General features: G+C 40.4%; 1 protein-coding gene across 2 annotated transcripts; it reads left to right on the top strand.

The window, feature by feature from the left end:
- Positions 1 to 79: 79 nt before the first annotated feature.
- On the top strand, positions 80 to 15,698 carry itchb (itchy E3 ubiquitin protein ligase b). 2 transcript variants are annotated; one of them, XM_061300311.1, is made up of 24 exons: positions 80 to 216; positions 1,881 to 1,978; positions 2,330 to 2,471; positions 3,790 to 3,914; positions 4,028 to 4,162; positions 4,303 to 4,348; positions 4,447 to 4,628; positions 5,064 to 5,313; positions 5,961 to 6,056; positions 6,329 to 6,503; positions 6,637 to 6,706; positions 7,561 to 7,645; positions 7,836 to 7,964; positions 8,566 to 8,638; positions 9,229 to 9,300; positions 9,650 to 9,738; positions 10,254 to 10,413; positions 10,497 to 10,630; positions 10,896 to 11,036; positions 11,180 to 11,300; positions 11,486 to 11,590; positions 11,788 to 11,884; positions 12,121 to 12,193; positions 13,890 to 15,698. In XM_061300311.1, exons 2-24 carry the CDS (start codon positions 1,909 to 1,911, stop codon positions 13,987 to 13,989), a joined length of 2,670 nt encoding a protein of 889 aa, XP_061156295.1. In that variant the 5' UTR covers positions 80 to 216; positions 1,881 to 1,908; the 3' UTR covers positions 13,990 to 15,698. The 2 variants fall into 2 exon arrangements, with proteins under 2 accessions (XP_061156295.1, XP_061156303.1); XM_061300319.1 differs by lacking the exon at positions 80 to 216 and adding an exon at positions 336 to 473.
- Positions 15,699 to 15,816: the final 118 nt, after the last annotated feature.

Raw genomic sequence — 15,816 nt, 5'->3', positions numbered from 1 at the left:
CCGTGTTTTGTTTGGACCGCATGCAACGACTGTCCAATCACAGCGTTAAGGCGTATGCTCCGCCTCCTGCCCCAGTCACGTGATATGAGTTTGAGAAGATGGTCGAAGTTTGTGCTTCCTTGAGGTGAACCCGCTACCAAAACAGTCTGCCGAGCAAGGGCTAGGACTTTTCTATACCGCTGTCAGTTTATTTCCCGAGTCTCTGCTGGAGTACGGGTAAGAGAGCGAAACCAGTCCCCGGCAAGTTCGCACGCGTTTAATTGATACTTTGACAGCCGTGGACTTTGGGGTTTCTGCCATGATGACGCGGGCTAGCAGGCTAGCAGCTAGCTGGGCTGTCGTAGTGGTAGCAGCTGGGGTTCAACATGTTTTCAGCACTCCGCTAGCATACCAGAGACGTAAATATTCTCACAGGATGTTTGTCGTTATACTTCCTCACCGCCCCTCAAAGTCACGAACAGAGTCTTAATACGGTATTAGCTCCAAGCTTGTTCTCGCAGCATGCCTAAGATGTGACGGAGATGAATTGTAATCGCTGATAAGATTTATTTCGCCAAGTAGCATGGTCATTCAAATTGATTGCGAGCGTTTCTTACTTTCCCTAGCTGCATTTATTCATATGGAGTGATATTAACATCAACCTTACATCTATTTCTAGTCTATTTATTCACTTGAGCATATGGTAACACTTTTGACGTTTAATGCTTGACGACGTTTTTAAATACCCCGAAACCGGTAGTGGAATGATTTCCGTTTATTTATAGTAACTCTGGATCGACTAAGGCATTAAATACTTAAGACAGTAAGAGCCCTTTGTTTTATTTGACGGGGTTGTCCGATCAGGATTGTTACTGCTGTGCCCACGACGGTAGTCATATTTTTCCAAGTGGTTGATGGGGGAGAAGATTGTGTTTCTCGCCAGGGTATTAAAATATGTTGATATTTGTGACAGACAGGCTGTCATGTACTCACGGATAACACATGAGTGAGCGATTCCAATTAATTATTGACTAAGCAGAGAAATATGTAACTGAATTGAAACTGTATCCAATAGCTATTCACTCATGCCATTTGGACAAGCTGCAGCTAGCAAAAAAAAAAAAAAAAAACATTAACAACAAATATAGCAACTTAGCCTTTAAAACATAAACTGCTCAAACGTTTGGAGGTCTCAGATTTAGCCTTTTTAAAAAATGCATCAGATTAAGAGACTTTTATTGTTCATATAAACATTGAACTTTCATATTTTTCTGGAAGTTTTATAATATGCCATGGTTACAGAATAAAAGAAGTAAAAAAGGTAATAAGTAGAAGGAACAATAAAGTTATAATAAAACAGGAAAATATGGGTTAAAGTACCAGCTAACAAAAAAAGTACACAAAACATTCTGTATACCTTTACTCTCTGAGCACAATAGTTTGTTTTTTTTAAGGATACATTTGTTGTTGTTTTTTTCCCTACAAATTTAAAAAGTTCCCAGGTGTTTTAATAACATGTCTGACATTGGCATAGTTTTGTCTAGCTACCTGCTGAAATCACCCAGTTTTGAGGCGGCAGTTCGATTTCAAGCAAAGTACAAAGAGTCATGCTTGACATCACAGATGCAGAAATCGTACAAGTAAAGTGCAAGATCTCCTGCTGTTTGTGATGTAGTCCTCCTGGGCAATTGGAGGTTGTTGCTCCTGCAACAGCAACCCTCACAAGTTCACTGGTCTATAATTCATGTGGACTTGCCAGGACCTCTCTTTGTTTACAAAAACGCTATTGAATGCTACTTTCCGTTGCGCCACTTGATCTGAAGTGCTCATCTTTGTACTCCCAAGTTGCACAAATGGGAAACCTCTCATTTGTTTTTTTGTTTGTTTTGTTTTGTGTCTAGACTGCAGGCTTCTCCCCAGCTCTATGCCATGGCAAGTGAAGTCCCCAAGGCAGGCAGTTCCAATGGTTACCCAATGAAGGCACAGCTGCAAATTACTGGTAAATTGAGTATTTTTATTTATTTGTTCACTCTTGTTTATTCAGCTTTCATTTCAACCTTCTTTTTTTTTTCTCCAATGATTTCTTAAAGTATAGGACATTTTTTTCAAAATTTGAGGGGATATAGTATACATACGGGGGGGAAAGAACATTTATTCCATACGGTCGCGGTAACTACAGCATCCAACTCTTCAGAGTATTTTCATTGTCTGATGGAATTTACGTGATGGTTTTGTCAATGACAAGTATCTCAAACAATCTTTTTTGTGCATTACCGGTTTCTTAGTGACAGATTTTTTTGTGTCTTACTATCTTCTGGCCTGGCTCATACTATTTGTCTTCTTGTTACAGTGATATCAGCAAAACTGAAAGAAAACAAGAAGAACTGGTTTGGTCCCAGTCCTTATGTGGAAGTTACTGTTGATGGCCAGTCCAAGAAAACCGAAAAATGCAACAACACTCACAGTCCCAAATGGAAGCAGCCACTCACGGTGTAAGATGAGCAAGGAAGATTACAAATAAATATGTGGTCAGAGGAGTACAAATGCAAGGCTTTATTCTCGTGTCTGGAATTGCCGCAAACTTAAACAAGGACAATTTACTGAGCATTTCACTCAGACATTAGTCACTGTGATGTTGTGAATGTCTGCAATCTCTTTTTGCAATTCTTTCCTGCAGTCTGGCAGGCTCAGCCTTTAGACCGTGCTCAGAGGCGTTGCATAACGAGCGTATCATATGATATTGTGGGACCTGAATCGACATGTCCCTGAACAAGCATTTTTTTCCCCGCATTTTGTTTTCATTGTCAAAAATCGTGACAACACCAAAATATGGTGAACCCTCCAAAGATATGCTGGACAACAGTATCACCATTTTAAAATGTTTGTTCATCAGTCAAACATCATCAGTCATCAGTCAAATATCTTGTGACTGTCTATTTTCTTGACACTCTTGAAATTATTTTACTTAAATCCATCTAATTTAATGCATCTAGTCATTTAACATTTTCATTGTTATTCAAGTATAAAAATAAAATACACCACTGATGTACTGTAAAATATTACAACTAAACATCCACACATGATCTGTATTCACAAATGCCTTGCATATGGAAGCTAACCATAAGTTAACGTTCTCATTATCGTTCTTGTTGAACATCACAGACTCAAGTTACGGAAAATCTAAGTCCTTCGTTCACAAAATTTCAGACTTTCCTTAATATCTATTTATCGTGCTAGCGAATGGAGCTACAGAGAAGAGCTGAATATACCAACGGCTGCATACAAAAGCACAAGTGAAAGCAAGTAATTAACCAGAGCATTTCTGGCATCCTTTTCTATGGGTTTTACATTGCAGTCATGTGACATTAGTATGATTGACTGCGTCTAATCAAGTTCACGCAACATTGAGGTTTGAAAACATCCTCTTTTTTTTTGACAAAATGTAGGAGAATATGACAACGTGAGCTGTTTGCTTGCTTATGTCAGCATCCTGAATAGATTCTCAATGCCATTGTTTGCTTTCAGAACAACACAATGGTTTTGCTGCTCACACAAGCTACAGTGGCTGGTGTGTTGGAGAGTAACAAGTGATTTTTCCTTGCAAAATGCTAATTTGAAACTGTGGCCTTCACACTGATACTCTCCAACATGACTGCTCTGTTTAATCGTGACTTGCCAAAATGAGGTACTGGCTCAACAGGTTGCATATAGCGAAAGATTACATTATATCCTCTGTTGAAATGTTACTGCGCGTACAACTGTATAACTTAGTAGTATATAGTTGTTGAAGCTTGTATTTTATTTTGACAGGATTGTGACTCCCTTCAGCAAACTGGTGTTCCGAGTGTGGAGCCACCAAACCCTGAAGTCCGACATCCTGCTTGGTATGGCCAAGTTGGACATTAGTGCCACACTCAAATCTAACAACATGAAAAGTGAGTGTCCGAGTTCATTGGCTTCCACAACAACTCCTGTTAAAATGCTGCGTAGGATTTAAATTGGAATCTGTAACAAGACTGATGATATTTCCCGGGCTGCTTTCATTTAGTCTCTGAGGTGGTGCAGACCATACAGCTGTGTACAGACCGAGACCAGACGGACGTAGTGGGAGACCTTTCTGTCTGCCTGGACGGAATGACAGTTGACCCTGAAATGTTTGCCAAGGCTGAAGTCGCCCACCAGAGTAAGTTGGTAGGGTGGTCCCAGAGAATATCAAGGATTGCTGGAGGAATTGTAACTCTTTAAGTTAAAACATTGTAAAATCCTGTTGAGGTTTTCCCTGTTTATCAAGTCATTGTCCTTAATACATTTGCTGATCTTCAGATCTATCAAATGGAGAATCCCGTTCTAATGGAGAACATACCCCAAGGTAAGGGAGATAGTTCACATTTTTCTTGTGAGTTCTTCGAATCAAGTTTCACTTTAATTTGAACTTGATTTATCTTGTGCAACCCCTTGCGCTCATAGACACAGCCGAGATAGTTCCCCTGCTTTGGACAGCATAGACCACCGCTCATCTCCCCGGGGTCGACGGTCAGGGACCACCTCGGGTTCTCCTCTGGTCTCGACAGGAAGCGTGCGGCCTTTGCGACCACCCAGACCCTCCAGACCTCCACCTCCAACCCCGTGCAGACCCACCTCTTCTCCAGGTTTGTCATTTACCAAGCTGCATTTTTAATGGCTTTTTCATACAAACTCTTATCGACACGGAAGTATGTGCGTGGCGAAGACGCTTGTATGTGGGAGGTGACTCTCTGTGGTCAATTGTAATGGTGATAATCCCTATCTGATGCACATTTCCTTTTTGACAGTCCTGTAGTTTGCGCCACTTCCTTGATTGTTGCATCATCACCAAGATTTTCTTGGTGGTTTTCTTGCAATATGTAGCACATTGGTATCTTGACGTAGCAGTTTCATTTGTTTTGTGACCAAGCTCATAATTTCTGCATTACACCCTCCATAGTTATTGGCACCTCTGGTTAAGATGTGTTGAAAGCCTTAAATCTAAATTCACATTTTGACAGTATTAGGACAGTTAGGACTATTAACATTTCTTAAAACCAAGTGACTGTTTTTCTCCTTAGCGTCCTCCAGCAATAGCTCTACACCGGCAGAAAGCAGCAATGGTCCGTCGGGTTCAGAGACACCTGTGCGTGCTGCTGTCCCAGAGCCCTCAGCAACCCCAGACTGCAGTCCTTCGATAAATTCGAACAGGAACACTCCAACTGTAGCATCTACCTCTGGACCCCCAGCAACAAGACAGCCAATGAGCACCATTGGCACTGGTGCCTCATCCAGAGTCCCTGCAGCCAACTCTGGACCTTTGCCTCCTGGGTAAAAGCTTCTTTATTATTTTTGTGTTTAGTCTGCAGGGACAGTATGAGGAAGGCGCTCCACTGTCGTAAAGTGAGGAACCGGTCGTTTTCTTGGATTAGGCGGGACTGGTGTTAAGAGATAAGGAATGAGCAGAGGGGTGAATGGAAGAAACCTCCACTTTGGAGGTGTTTTTCGGTGTGAAATGATCATTTTAAAATGGCTTAAAGCTCCCAAAAACTTGATTTTGCATGATATGGCTATTATTCAAGTGCAGCCCAGGAGCATCAGGTTGGCCTCGAGGATTATCTGAGTGGGCCGTGAGCCATTATTTAAGATAGCTCATCAGTGAAATTAAACTCCGCATATCACATCAATGATTAAATCATTGAGTTTGAGTTTATTCACGCGATATCCAAGACATACAACATGGAACATTCTTAGTAATTATTGTGCAAAATCATTCAAATGCTCAGTGTCTTCACACAGACAAATAATTAATTATAACAATTACATAGACATACAATTATAACATAATTATTGGTAATACCAGCAAATGTTTTATTTTGTGTGAAAGTGTTAACCTCTCCGTGCCTAAAAAATAGTTTTCAGGTTCAAAAAGCTTGGTGACCACTGATGTAACAGCTTGTTTTTGTGTTTGTTTCTAGGTGGGAGCAGAGGATAGATCAACACGGCAGGTTGTATTTTGTTGACCATGTAGAAAAGAAAACAACATGGGAGCGCCCTGATCCCTTACCCCCAGGGTAAAAACATCTTTCTACAATTTCAGCTCATCTTTTTCAAATTTTCTGAGATTGTTTTTTTGTCACAGCAAATACTCAACATAATTTAAACCATTTTTTTTTTATTGTGATCAAGTGCCTCCACCTTTTTGTTTGTGGATGAGTGTCTTCTGTCTTGAGCTTTACAGTTTTACAGTTTTATTCGGCGTGACACCAAAAAGGACTCGGTTCTGTGAGACAATTGTTCACTTGGTGCATGATGAGCTTTTTTGTCCCTTGTTCACTGTCCTTAGCTGGGAACGTCGTGTTGATCAGATGGGCCGCGTTTACTTTGTCGACCACATTACACGGACCACCACGTGGCAGCGTCCCACAGTGGAGACTGTGCGCAGTTATGAACAGTGGCAGCACCAGCGCAGCCAGCTGCAAGGAGCCATGCAACAGTTCAACCAGAGGTTTATAATTGGGGTGAGATGTAATATTGTAAAAATAAGTCGATGATATAACCTTTTAGTGACTTTGCACATTTCAAAATGATGTCTAAAAAACTAGCCCTGTGTAACGAAAACGTTACTTGTTTGTAATCACAATTCTTACGTAGGGACAGGACCAAGGGACAGCCTCCCAAAATAAGGAGTATGATCCTCTTGGACCTCTGCCAAATGGATGGGGTAAGATCTCTGCACTCCTTTGTTGGCTAACAAGTGTCAGTTGCACAAATGCTTTTACAGGTACTGTAATTTGACCTTCTCTCAAACTTTTGAATGCACGTGTCAAACAGTATAGCAACTTGGTGGAATTTCTAATGACATCCACTTTTATGCCTTTCTCTAACTCTTGTGTTCTCACTGTATTTCTGTTGCGACCTGCTGATTACATTTCATGACACTCTGAGCTTAGTGGCTCCCCTCTGAGAACAAAGCCTGTTGGTGATCAATTTCTAAGTGTTGTGTTGTCAAAATGTGAAGAGCATGATGACTAGGACTGTTTAATACAAACTGTGAGTGAACCAGAATTTGTATTGGTTGAATGTTGGCTCAAAGACCTATTCTGAATTATGCTGTTCTAGAGGACAGCAAGTTGTGCAAAAGTGCTGACACACATAACTTTGAGTAAGTAACTGAAATTTCACAATTATTTGTCTTTGTGACCTTTCAGCAAAATATACTCATGAATACTGCAGCACACATTTTTTTCTATGGAATATTTTAGTTCTGTCACAAGCACAGTTGGCTCAGAATGCGCCATGTATTTTTTGTGCTGGTCAAGCCAGCCCAACTCAGGGCATGCGTCCATACAAATATGAAAATTGGAAAATTGAGGGAGAAAGAACTCGTGGTCAATGAAGATTCTTCCCAAAAAACCAGTGAATTCACAGATTTTTGTTCACACGCATATAAGATTTTATAGTGTATGACGGCAACAAAAACACTACTAGAACAGTACATTGCACGAATCTTAGTGTAATTCCAGTTATTTGTATTGACTTCTAATCTTGATTTTTGATTTGTGGCTTCCTGTTTAGAGAAGAGAACCGACAGCAATGGAAGAGTGTATTTTGTGCATCATCCTACACGGTCAACTCAGTGGGAAGACCCACGGTCACAAGGGTCAGTATTTTTATCTTTGTTGTTCTAGCGCTGATATTTTCGGTGCTATTCCTAGAAAATTATTTAAGTTGTATTCAAATGTGCTTAGAAGCAATTGCTGTCACGCGTCTGTTTTCTTTTTTTTTTTATTGCTACATTTTCTGTGACACATCTAAAAATACTCACTAGCCCAACTTTCATCTTATTTTAGGTTGTTGAATGACAAGCCACTTCCAGAAGGATGGGAGATGAGGTTTACGGTCGATGGCATTCCCTATTTTGTAGACCACAACAGGAGAACTACCACCTACATTGACCCCCGCACCGGAAAATCCTCACTGTAGGTCCTCCAGCATTTACAAAAAAAACAAGATAGCAAGAGAAATACCACATTAGGGAGTGAGGTCGTGTTTTAAGCTTTTATATTTTGGAGGAATTAAGGATGTTTAAAGTCCATGCTTTTTACAGTCTAGTTATGGTAAGTGAATAGGTTATAGAATAGGAATAGATTTTTGAGTCACTTTGTTCTGTACAAATCACATTCTGCCAGGAATAATTCCTGGCGGTCCGTTTTCCTTGCGTAAACTCAATGCAGGAAAGTGTGTATTGAGTTCGAATGCTTCTGTTGTATTGCATGTTACTGTACCGCTCTCTTTCTAGACCTCTCCACATCATATTCTAATAAGCAAGGGATAGCCACTTTTGTTAGTCTTGGGTCTTGACATTTGCTCAGAGGAAGCACCTCAGATGACTCATGGGCATATTTGCAGAATTGTGCACAGTGTCACGCCACACTGACAGTCTCCTGGTTCCAGTTGTTGAAAAACAGGACGAGTGAACTGGCATGTTGTGACAATATAATCAGCGTTGATGACGTAAATCATAAACTTCACCTATTTACATCCCTTGCACATATTAAGTGACACTTGTGGTGTTTCCAGTGAAAATGGACCTCAGATCACCTACGTCAGAGACTTCAAAGCCAAAGTACAATACTTCAGATTTTGGTGCCAGGTAAGAAAGAGTCAGAACAGCACATAAATTATTAGATGAATATCTGTATAGTCCTATGTACAGATTGTGTTTTACACTGCATCCAAAATTCTGGGCCATTTATCGGCACAATGTGGAAAAAATGTGTTTCAATTGTGAGAGCACTTCCTGCTTGACAGAAGTGTGGATTAAAAATAGAACAGTCAGTAAACATTTGAGCCAGGCTATTATGTGTCAAATTGTGCACCTTTCCAGATACACTGACACACTCCTGAATTCTCTCATAGACGTGTATTATTCTGTGAAAAATTCCCAATAACATAAATAAACACCTTCACAAAGGTTGCACTAAATTGTTGCAACTTTGCATTTTATCTCATCAGTGACTGCCACGGAAAGTAACTCACGTGATTTGTTTGCCACCGTTTTTAAAGGTTAATTCCATACCATTGTTCTTGGCTACAGAACAGGTGGCAAAATCTCATTTTTAGTTTGAATCCTTAATCCTCAAAGTAGTTTAAAATTCAAGCAAAAAAAAATAAATCACTCTAGTTGCTAAAATTTTAATCACTGTGATTTGAAGTTTATGATATTTTCCCTTTTTCATTTAGCAATTGGCCATGCCTCAACACATCAAGATCAATGTGTCACGGAAAACTCTGTTTGAGGACTCCTTCCAGCAGGTAAGAAGAGGTCCAAAGCCATTGTGTTGTCGTAAAAAGCAATCCTAATGTAAGTTTCTCTTTAGTAATGACACAAACATGCATCCTGTCCAAATCAAATACAACAGTTCTATGGCACTTTTGTGACTACAATAAACGGAGTTATCAATGCAGAAATTCCTTAGCCTTAATAGAACCAGGAAGCAGAAGCTCATTTCAGCCCAGGCTCTGAAGCATTATTAATAAAACCATCATCTGTCTTTAGTAATGACACAAGCAGGCATCATGTACAAATCAAATATAACAATTCTATGGCACTTTTGTGACTACAATAAATGGAGTTATCAATGCAGAAATCTTAACATTTTAGATAATGAGCTTCAACGCTCAGGATTTGCGAAGAAGACTTTGGATTATCTTCCCTGGAGAAGAAGGCCTGGACTACGGAGGTGTTGCCAGGCAAGTGCAAATTAAGAATGAGTAGACACTTATTTTTCACTGCGAGTAAATAAGGCAATATTCTTCCGCTTGAGTGATTCAGAAAAGGGCGGTTCTGGCTGTGTGCATTTTCATGTCCACTCAAATCTATTGGTCACACTGCCTTATGACAGGTGAGCATGCGCTCTGGGTGGAGCAGCAACCAAAATGTGGCCTGCCAAATCTGGTTCTGTGTGCATGCTGTGCAGATTCTCCTGCAGTCTTACACACTTGTCCTCTTTCGCTTTCCAGAGGCTTTAATTCCAGTATCACATGAAGACGAAACATAATACTGCAAGTTCTGATTCAATTACCTGCTCGTTGACGGCTAACTTGTGGGGAAGACGTGGGTTGCACTTGGCCCACAATGCTCACTGACTTGCTAACAGCTGTAATGTGTTCCTACCACATTTCACTGAGAGCTGAACCTTGATATATTGTTACATATCTTTTTCATTGATTTATTTTTCCATTCGTGTACTCTCGCTCTCTTCCAGGGAATGGTTTTTCCTGTTGTCCCATGAAGTATTGAACCCCATGTACTGCCTTTTTGAATATGCTGGAAAAGAAAACTACGGTCTTCAGATCAACCCCGCCTCTTCCATAAATCCTGACCACCTTAAGTATTTCAAGTTCATTGGCCGCTTCATTGCCATGGTAAGTCCTTGTCTTGTATAAGCCAGTTTACCCAGCAAAGATGACTGAAAATTTTCAATTGATGCACTTCTATTCCTTTTTAGGCACTTTTCCACAGCAAATTCATAGACACGGGTTTCTCACTGCCGTTTTACAAGCGTATCTTGAACAAACCTTTGGCCCTCAAAGACCTCGAGTCAGTCGACCCAGAGTTCTACAACTCCCTCATTTGGATCAAGTAGGTTCTGAGCACTCATTGTTTTTTGGTGTACATTATTATGCTACATTGCGGTTCATCCTTTGCACTTCCTATCATAGCGCAGATTTGAGTTGATTTTTTTTGTCGGTTTTTAAAGTATACCAAGTCAGTGTAATGCTCTTGCATGTGGGAAAGGGAAGCCACAGTCGCCATTAATTTTCAGCTTCAACGGTGGAAGAAACAATAGTTTTATCAAGTCCCACAAATGTCTTGGTCTGTCGTGATTGTCGCCACTGCCCCACAGGGACAACGACATCGAAGAGTGCGGCCTGGAAATGTTCTTTTGTGTTGACAAGGAAATCCTAGGGGAAATCACCACGCATGACCTGAAACCTGAGGGAGGGGAGATCCAAGTAACAGAGGAGAACAAGGAGGAGTACATCAGGTAGGCGCTGATAGATTCTGTTTCTGAATTTTGCCGTCAGTTGTAGTACCAGAGCTGTAACAGAGGCTGGTATGGTACTTGTTTTAATGTCGGACAGCCATGTGAAGTTTTACCCAAATCACTCTGTTTTGTGTGGTGTGCAGGCTGGTAGCAGAGTGGAGGCTGTCTCGAGGAGTGGAAGAGCAGACCCAGGCATTTTTTGAAGGCTTCAACGAGGTCCTCCCACAGCAGTACCTGCAGTATTTTGATGCAAAAGAGCTGGAAGTATGGGCTCTTGTACAGAAATCTGCACAATTTACGTAATACACTGGAATTGTAAAAGTAATCACAACAAATATTTACATATTCAGTCATTGTCACTTGTTTCATAAATTAAATGCGACCTCTTGGAAAAAATGTTTTCCACCTTTGATTTTAAGTTTTACATTTGACGAATTTTGTCCTCGCAGGTGATGCTTTGTGGCATGCAGGAGATTGACCTTGCAGACTGGCAAAGAAATACCATCTACAGACACTATGCCCGTGGCAGCAAGCAGATCATGTGGTTCTGGCAGGTCAGCACAAAACTATAAAGATGTTCTCAATAGGGATTATCTTTTCGAATGTGTATTTGAGTGCTGGAAAGCTAACGTTGATGGCGATGGGCATTTATGAAGGCAGAATTATTGTCACTGCTCTTCTATTGGATCTTATTAAACTGTACATAATAATAATGACCAGTGAAATAATTACGTGGATGTTTTCTCTGCAGTTCATAAAAGAGATGGACAATGAGAAGAGGATGAGGCTGCTTCAGTTTGTCACTGGTACCTGTCGTCTTCCTGTCGGAGGATTTGCCGACCTCATGGGTAAGATTTTTGAAGTTGGCCAGAGAGGAGCTTTCCACAAGTGTGAGGCTTTGCCAACGCTGGATTAATTAGGTTAGGGAGGGAGAGGGAAACAAAATAGTTTGATCATGTTCTGAATGAAATTAAGAAGGCTTCACTTGAACCTGAGGTCATTTGCGTTTCTTAAACAGTCACACAGATTAATTGTTTGATGACTCGATAAAATATCTCATTCTGCTGCATGCTTTGTCTTACAGGAAGCAACGGTCCCCAGAAATTCTGTATTGAGAAGGTGGGAAAGGAAAACTGGCTTCCCAGAAGTCACACATGGTGAGTTCACTGATTCAAGATGCTGAAGTTGTTGTTTCCGGAAAGAAGCTACTGAAGAGTTAAAGCAAAAAAGTACCACATAATCTGACTTGATAGCATACAGTTAAATAAAGACCCATGTGCTTTTTTTTTCCCCACAATTTGTAACAGTTCCCACATAATGCATGTTGATAACATGTCTCATACATTTTACGCGCGTTTCTTGTCTTGGAGAACTAATATTTAAATGGCTTATCCTCGCAAGGGTCATCCAGTTTGGCAAAATTCAGTTGCATCTGAAGTTCTAGGGCAGGGGTCACCAAACTACGGCCCGCGGGCCGGATACGGCCCGCGGGACCGTTTAATCCGGCCCGCCAACCCTGAATAAATTGTATTATTAAACTTTTTTTTTTTTTTGCTCATTTTGCCTGCAATGACTGCGTTTCCCCAGTAGAAGGGGGAGCGCTCGCTTGCGCATTTACTACCGGAAGCCGTGTCAGAAAGCTCGGTGCACACTCACAAGTGCGTGTACGGACATGGCGCACTCGCGCTCTATTTGTATCAGTCCCGAATTTAGAGCGTGGGCTGTGACGACAGCATTCTTGTAATTCGCGCGCTGAGCTTTCAGATGCAGTTTTGCGCTAAAGCCACCCACAAACCTTCCCCTGGAATCCTTCCGTTAAAATGTCGCCCAAGTAAAGCAGGGTGAACACAGTGCCGAGCGTTTAAAAGAGTTGCCAATTTGGCTCGACGTACGCGACGTGACGTTCAGCCACATGAACGTCAACATCTACCCGTCACAGATCGAGGTAAACGGACCAACACCTCGGATCTCGCCTAAGAATTGCCACAACAAATTTTACTCCAGACTATGACGCACTATCAAACTTTAACAAAAAAGACAGCGGTGTCTACAAGCCTACTGGAACCTACAAAAGGATTATAAGGAAGGAACACAAGAACTTTAAGAGACTGCTCATATGTGTCAGAGAGGTTCTGCTCTGACAACTGAGCTGAACTTTTGTCTGTTAAGATTGTGCATGGCACAACAGAAAGTTAATGTTCCATGGTTTTTTTTCTATGAAGAACCCAGAGAGAGTTATTTAGTTATTATTTATTTCTTGTTTTTTCTGTGAAGAACTCAGAGAGGGTTTAGTTATTATTTATTTCATTAATAGTGTTATTATTTGTTTCCTGACCTTTTTTCTGTAAAGAACCTGGAAAGGGTTATTAAATAACCGTTATTTGGTTATGTGTGGCTTTCTGGAAAACAATAATTTTTTTAAGCTCCCCTACGATCGTCACACTTTTTCTGTTACAAACTGCCACCGGCCCGCCATCAGAGAAGGGAAAGGTTATGTGGCCCTCACAGGAAAAAGTTTGGGGACCCCTGTTCTAGGGGTACTGTCAATCTTTTTACTAACAGTTGCTCGTGGTGGAGATGCTAACACCATCTGTAAAAATTAGATAAACGAGAGGCTTGTTACTGTCAGTGAGTAGCAACCGGCCTCTGTCTCACTGTTTGCGGTCGAATACTATAATCAGAAAAGGGATAACCAATTGTTGTGTTTACTAAGTGTGAATATTTTATGCAATCAATCTGAGAGGAGATGTGTTTTGTAACCACCTTGGTCCTACAGATGAACAAAAGGCACACAATTTGTCCCAATGAGGCAGAAGTGTACGATCTAATGTTTTTTTTCTCTCCGCTGCACAGTTTCAACAGATTGGACTTGCCACCTTATAAGAGCTATGAACAGCTGAAGGAGAAGATGATGTTTGCCATTGAGGAAACAGAAGGCTTTGGACAAGAGTGATGTTTTGAATCAACTGTGGCGCCAAAGCGCCAGGTACTGGGATCAAGACTGCCGGATTGATGTTGGGGAGCCCTCCCTTCATATTGGCCAGCAGGGGTCCATGCCCAGTGCATGCATATTTATTGCCTCCACCTCCAAAGGAAAGAAAGCTTTTAATTGATAGTCTCTTGTAACCAAAACTACCCAGATTGATCCTGCACTTTCGAATGAGCGTCATATTACGCACTGGTAGTGTTTTCCACCCCATCTTCTGACCATTTTAAAGTCAGCAAGCAACTGGGAAGCAGCATTAGTCTCTTGTCTAGTTGCTTATTAGTGAAACTAGCCATTGCTATCTTGCTAGGTTTCTGGGTTAGCAAAATTAAGCAGATTGTATCGCTCTTAATCAACCTCTACCATAATGATTGTCGCTTTCCTCACCTGCATCTCTCCCGCTAACAAGACTTTATTAGTATTGGCTGATGCCTTTCAGAAGAAAGACAAAACATCAGCAGGATGTCAAGCAAATTATGGTGCTTATCACACTCGTTTCTGAGACAAGCCGTGAGAAGCAGCCCAGAATGGCTCCATGATTGTGACTATAGTTAGCAGTACTTTTCATGTTAAAGGCTTACTGCAATGGCAGCATTGAAAAAGAGTCCTAGTTTTATAGGACCATTGTTTCGGCTGGTATTGTGTGGCTGGGGAAAAATGTCTTCACTAATATCAATTTGTCATGATTTCCGGTATTGTGTTTTGGGAAATGGATGACAGAACACACACACACACACACAACAGTGCATCCTTTAGGGAATTGCAAGTATTGTGAAATGGAAAAACAACAAAATGAAAGTCAAGCCAAACTGATTTCTTTTGATGTGTTTTTATCACTTAAATACTTCCTGCTTTAAAATAGGCTGCATAGATAGGTGAAAAATAATGTGATATTTTTAAAACCCTCCCTATTCAAAAGCTCTGAGAGATTAATTAGTTAATATTGTTGAGGTTTTTCACTTTATTTTTGTAAACTTTACAGCAACAACAAGAAATTAGTGCGAAATAATAAGCAGTGTCCATGTCTTCATTTTTAGAAGATGTACTCTTCATTAGACACCAAATAAGTGTTGTTTGTGAATCGAAAAGTATACAATTCTAACAATGTTCTTGAAAATGTGTTTACTACACACAATGAGCGACAATAGAATAGGCACAAAAATATCATGTTTGGGGTCAGTTATTTATTTCTACTAAGCAAATCGATGCAGTAAATATACTGTAGTCTACAAATCCTCTTTCAAATACCATGAATTTGTGATGTAAAACATGACACCAAGATGTAAATCCACCATTAACTTGACCTTTAACCGTGATGGACGGTGATTTTCAATCTTCTAATTTTGGATGTGGCTGAATGAACCACCCACAGTCAAATGTATGTTAACTGAAACTCAGCACACCCTGAGTTGTACAGGTAGCATTATTGGTTTTGAAAAGATTGATTTTGGTGTCATTTTTTAATCCCAATACCTGGCATTTAAAAAAAATAAAATTACAAATCATAGTACACCCCTCTGCTTATTTTACTTGCAGGTGTTAAGATTCCTGCATGTAAAATTCAATCTGCTGTAAATAAATATTTTTTTTGTAACATAAGAGGTTTTCTAATGCAATATGTGGGTGGAAACACAATAAACTGGTCACCTTAATTAAATTTAAAATATTAAAACAAACCTGTGTGTGTTACCTTGTACAGTAGATTTACAATGACAATTTATGTTAACATCACCTCCGCAAAAGGGATTTTGTTTTGGGAACATTTCCAATGAGAGTGAATGGGATATCATTGGA

This window comes from Syngnathus typhle, linkage group LG2 (genome assembly GCF_033458585.1).
Source record: "Syngnathus typhle isolate RoL2023-S1 ecotype Sweden linkage group LG2, RoL_Styp_1.0, whole genome shotgun sequence".
Lineage (NCBI taxonomy): Eukaryota > Metazoa > Chordata > Actinopteri > Syngnathiformes > Syngnathidae > Syngnathus > Syngnathus typhle.
Note: the sequence above shows the minus strand (reverse complement) of the source record. Positions and strands in the feature narration are given on the sequence as shown.

What these genes read in the sequence shown, in the direction of transcription:
- itchb (XM_061300311.1), top strand. Translation starts at nt 1,909, where the DNA reads ATGGCAAGTGAAGTCCCCAAGGCAGGCAGTTCCAATGGTTACCCAATG. An exon ending in AACTCCCTCATTTGGATCAA is followed by an intron (nt 10,631 to 10,895) that starts GTAGGTTCTGAG and finishes ACTGCCCCACAG; the next exon opens with GGACAACGACATCGAAGAGT. An exon ending in CTTCCCAGAAGTCACACATG is followed by an intron (nt 12,194 to 13,889) that starts GTGAGTTCACTG and finishes TCCGCTGCACAG; the next exon opens with TTTCAACAGATTGGACTTGC.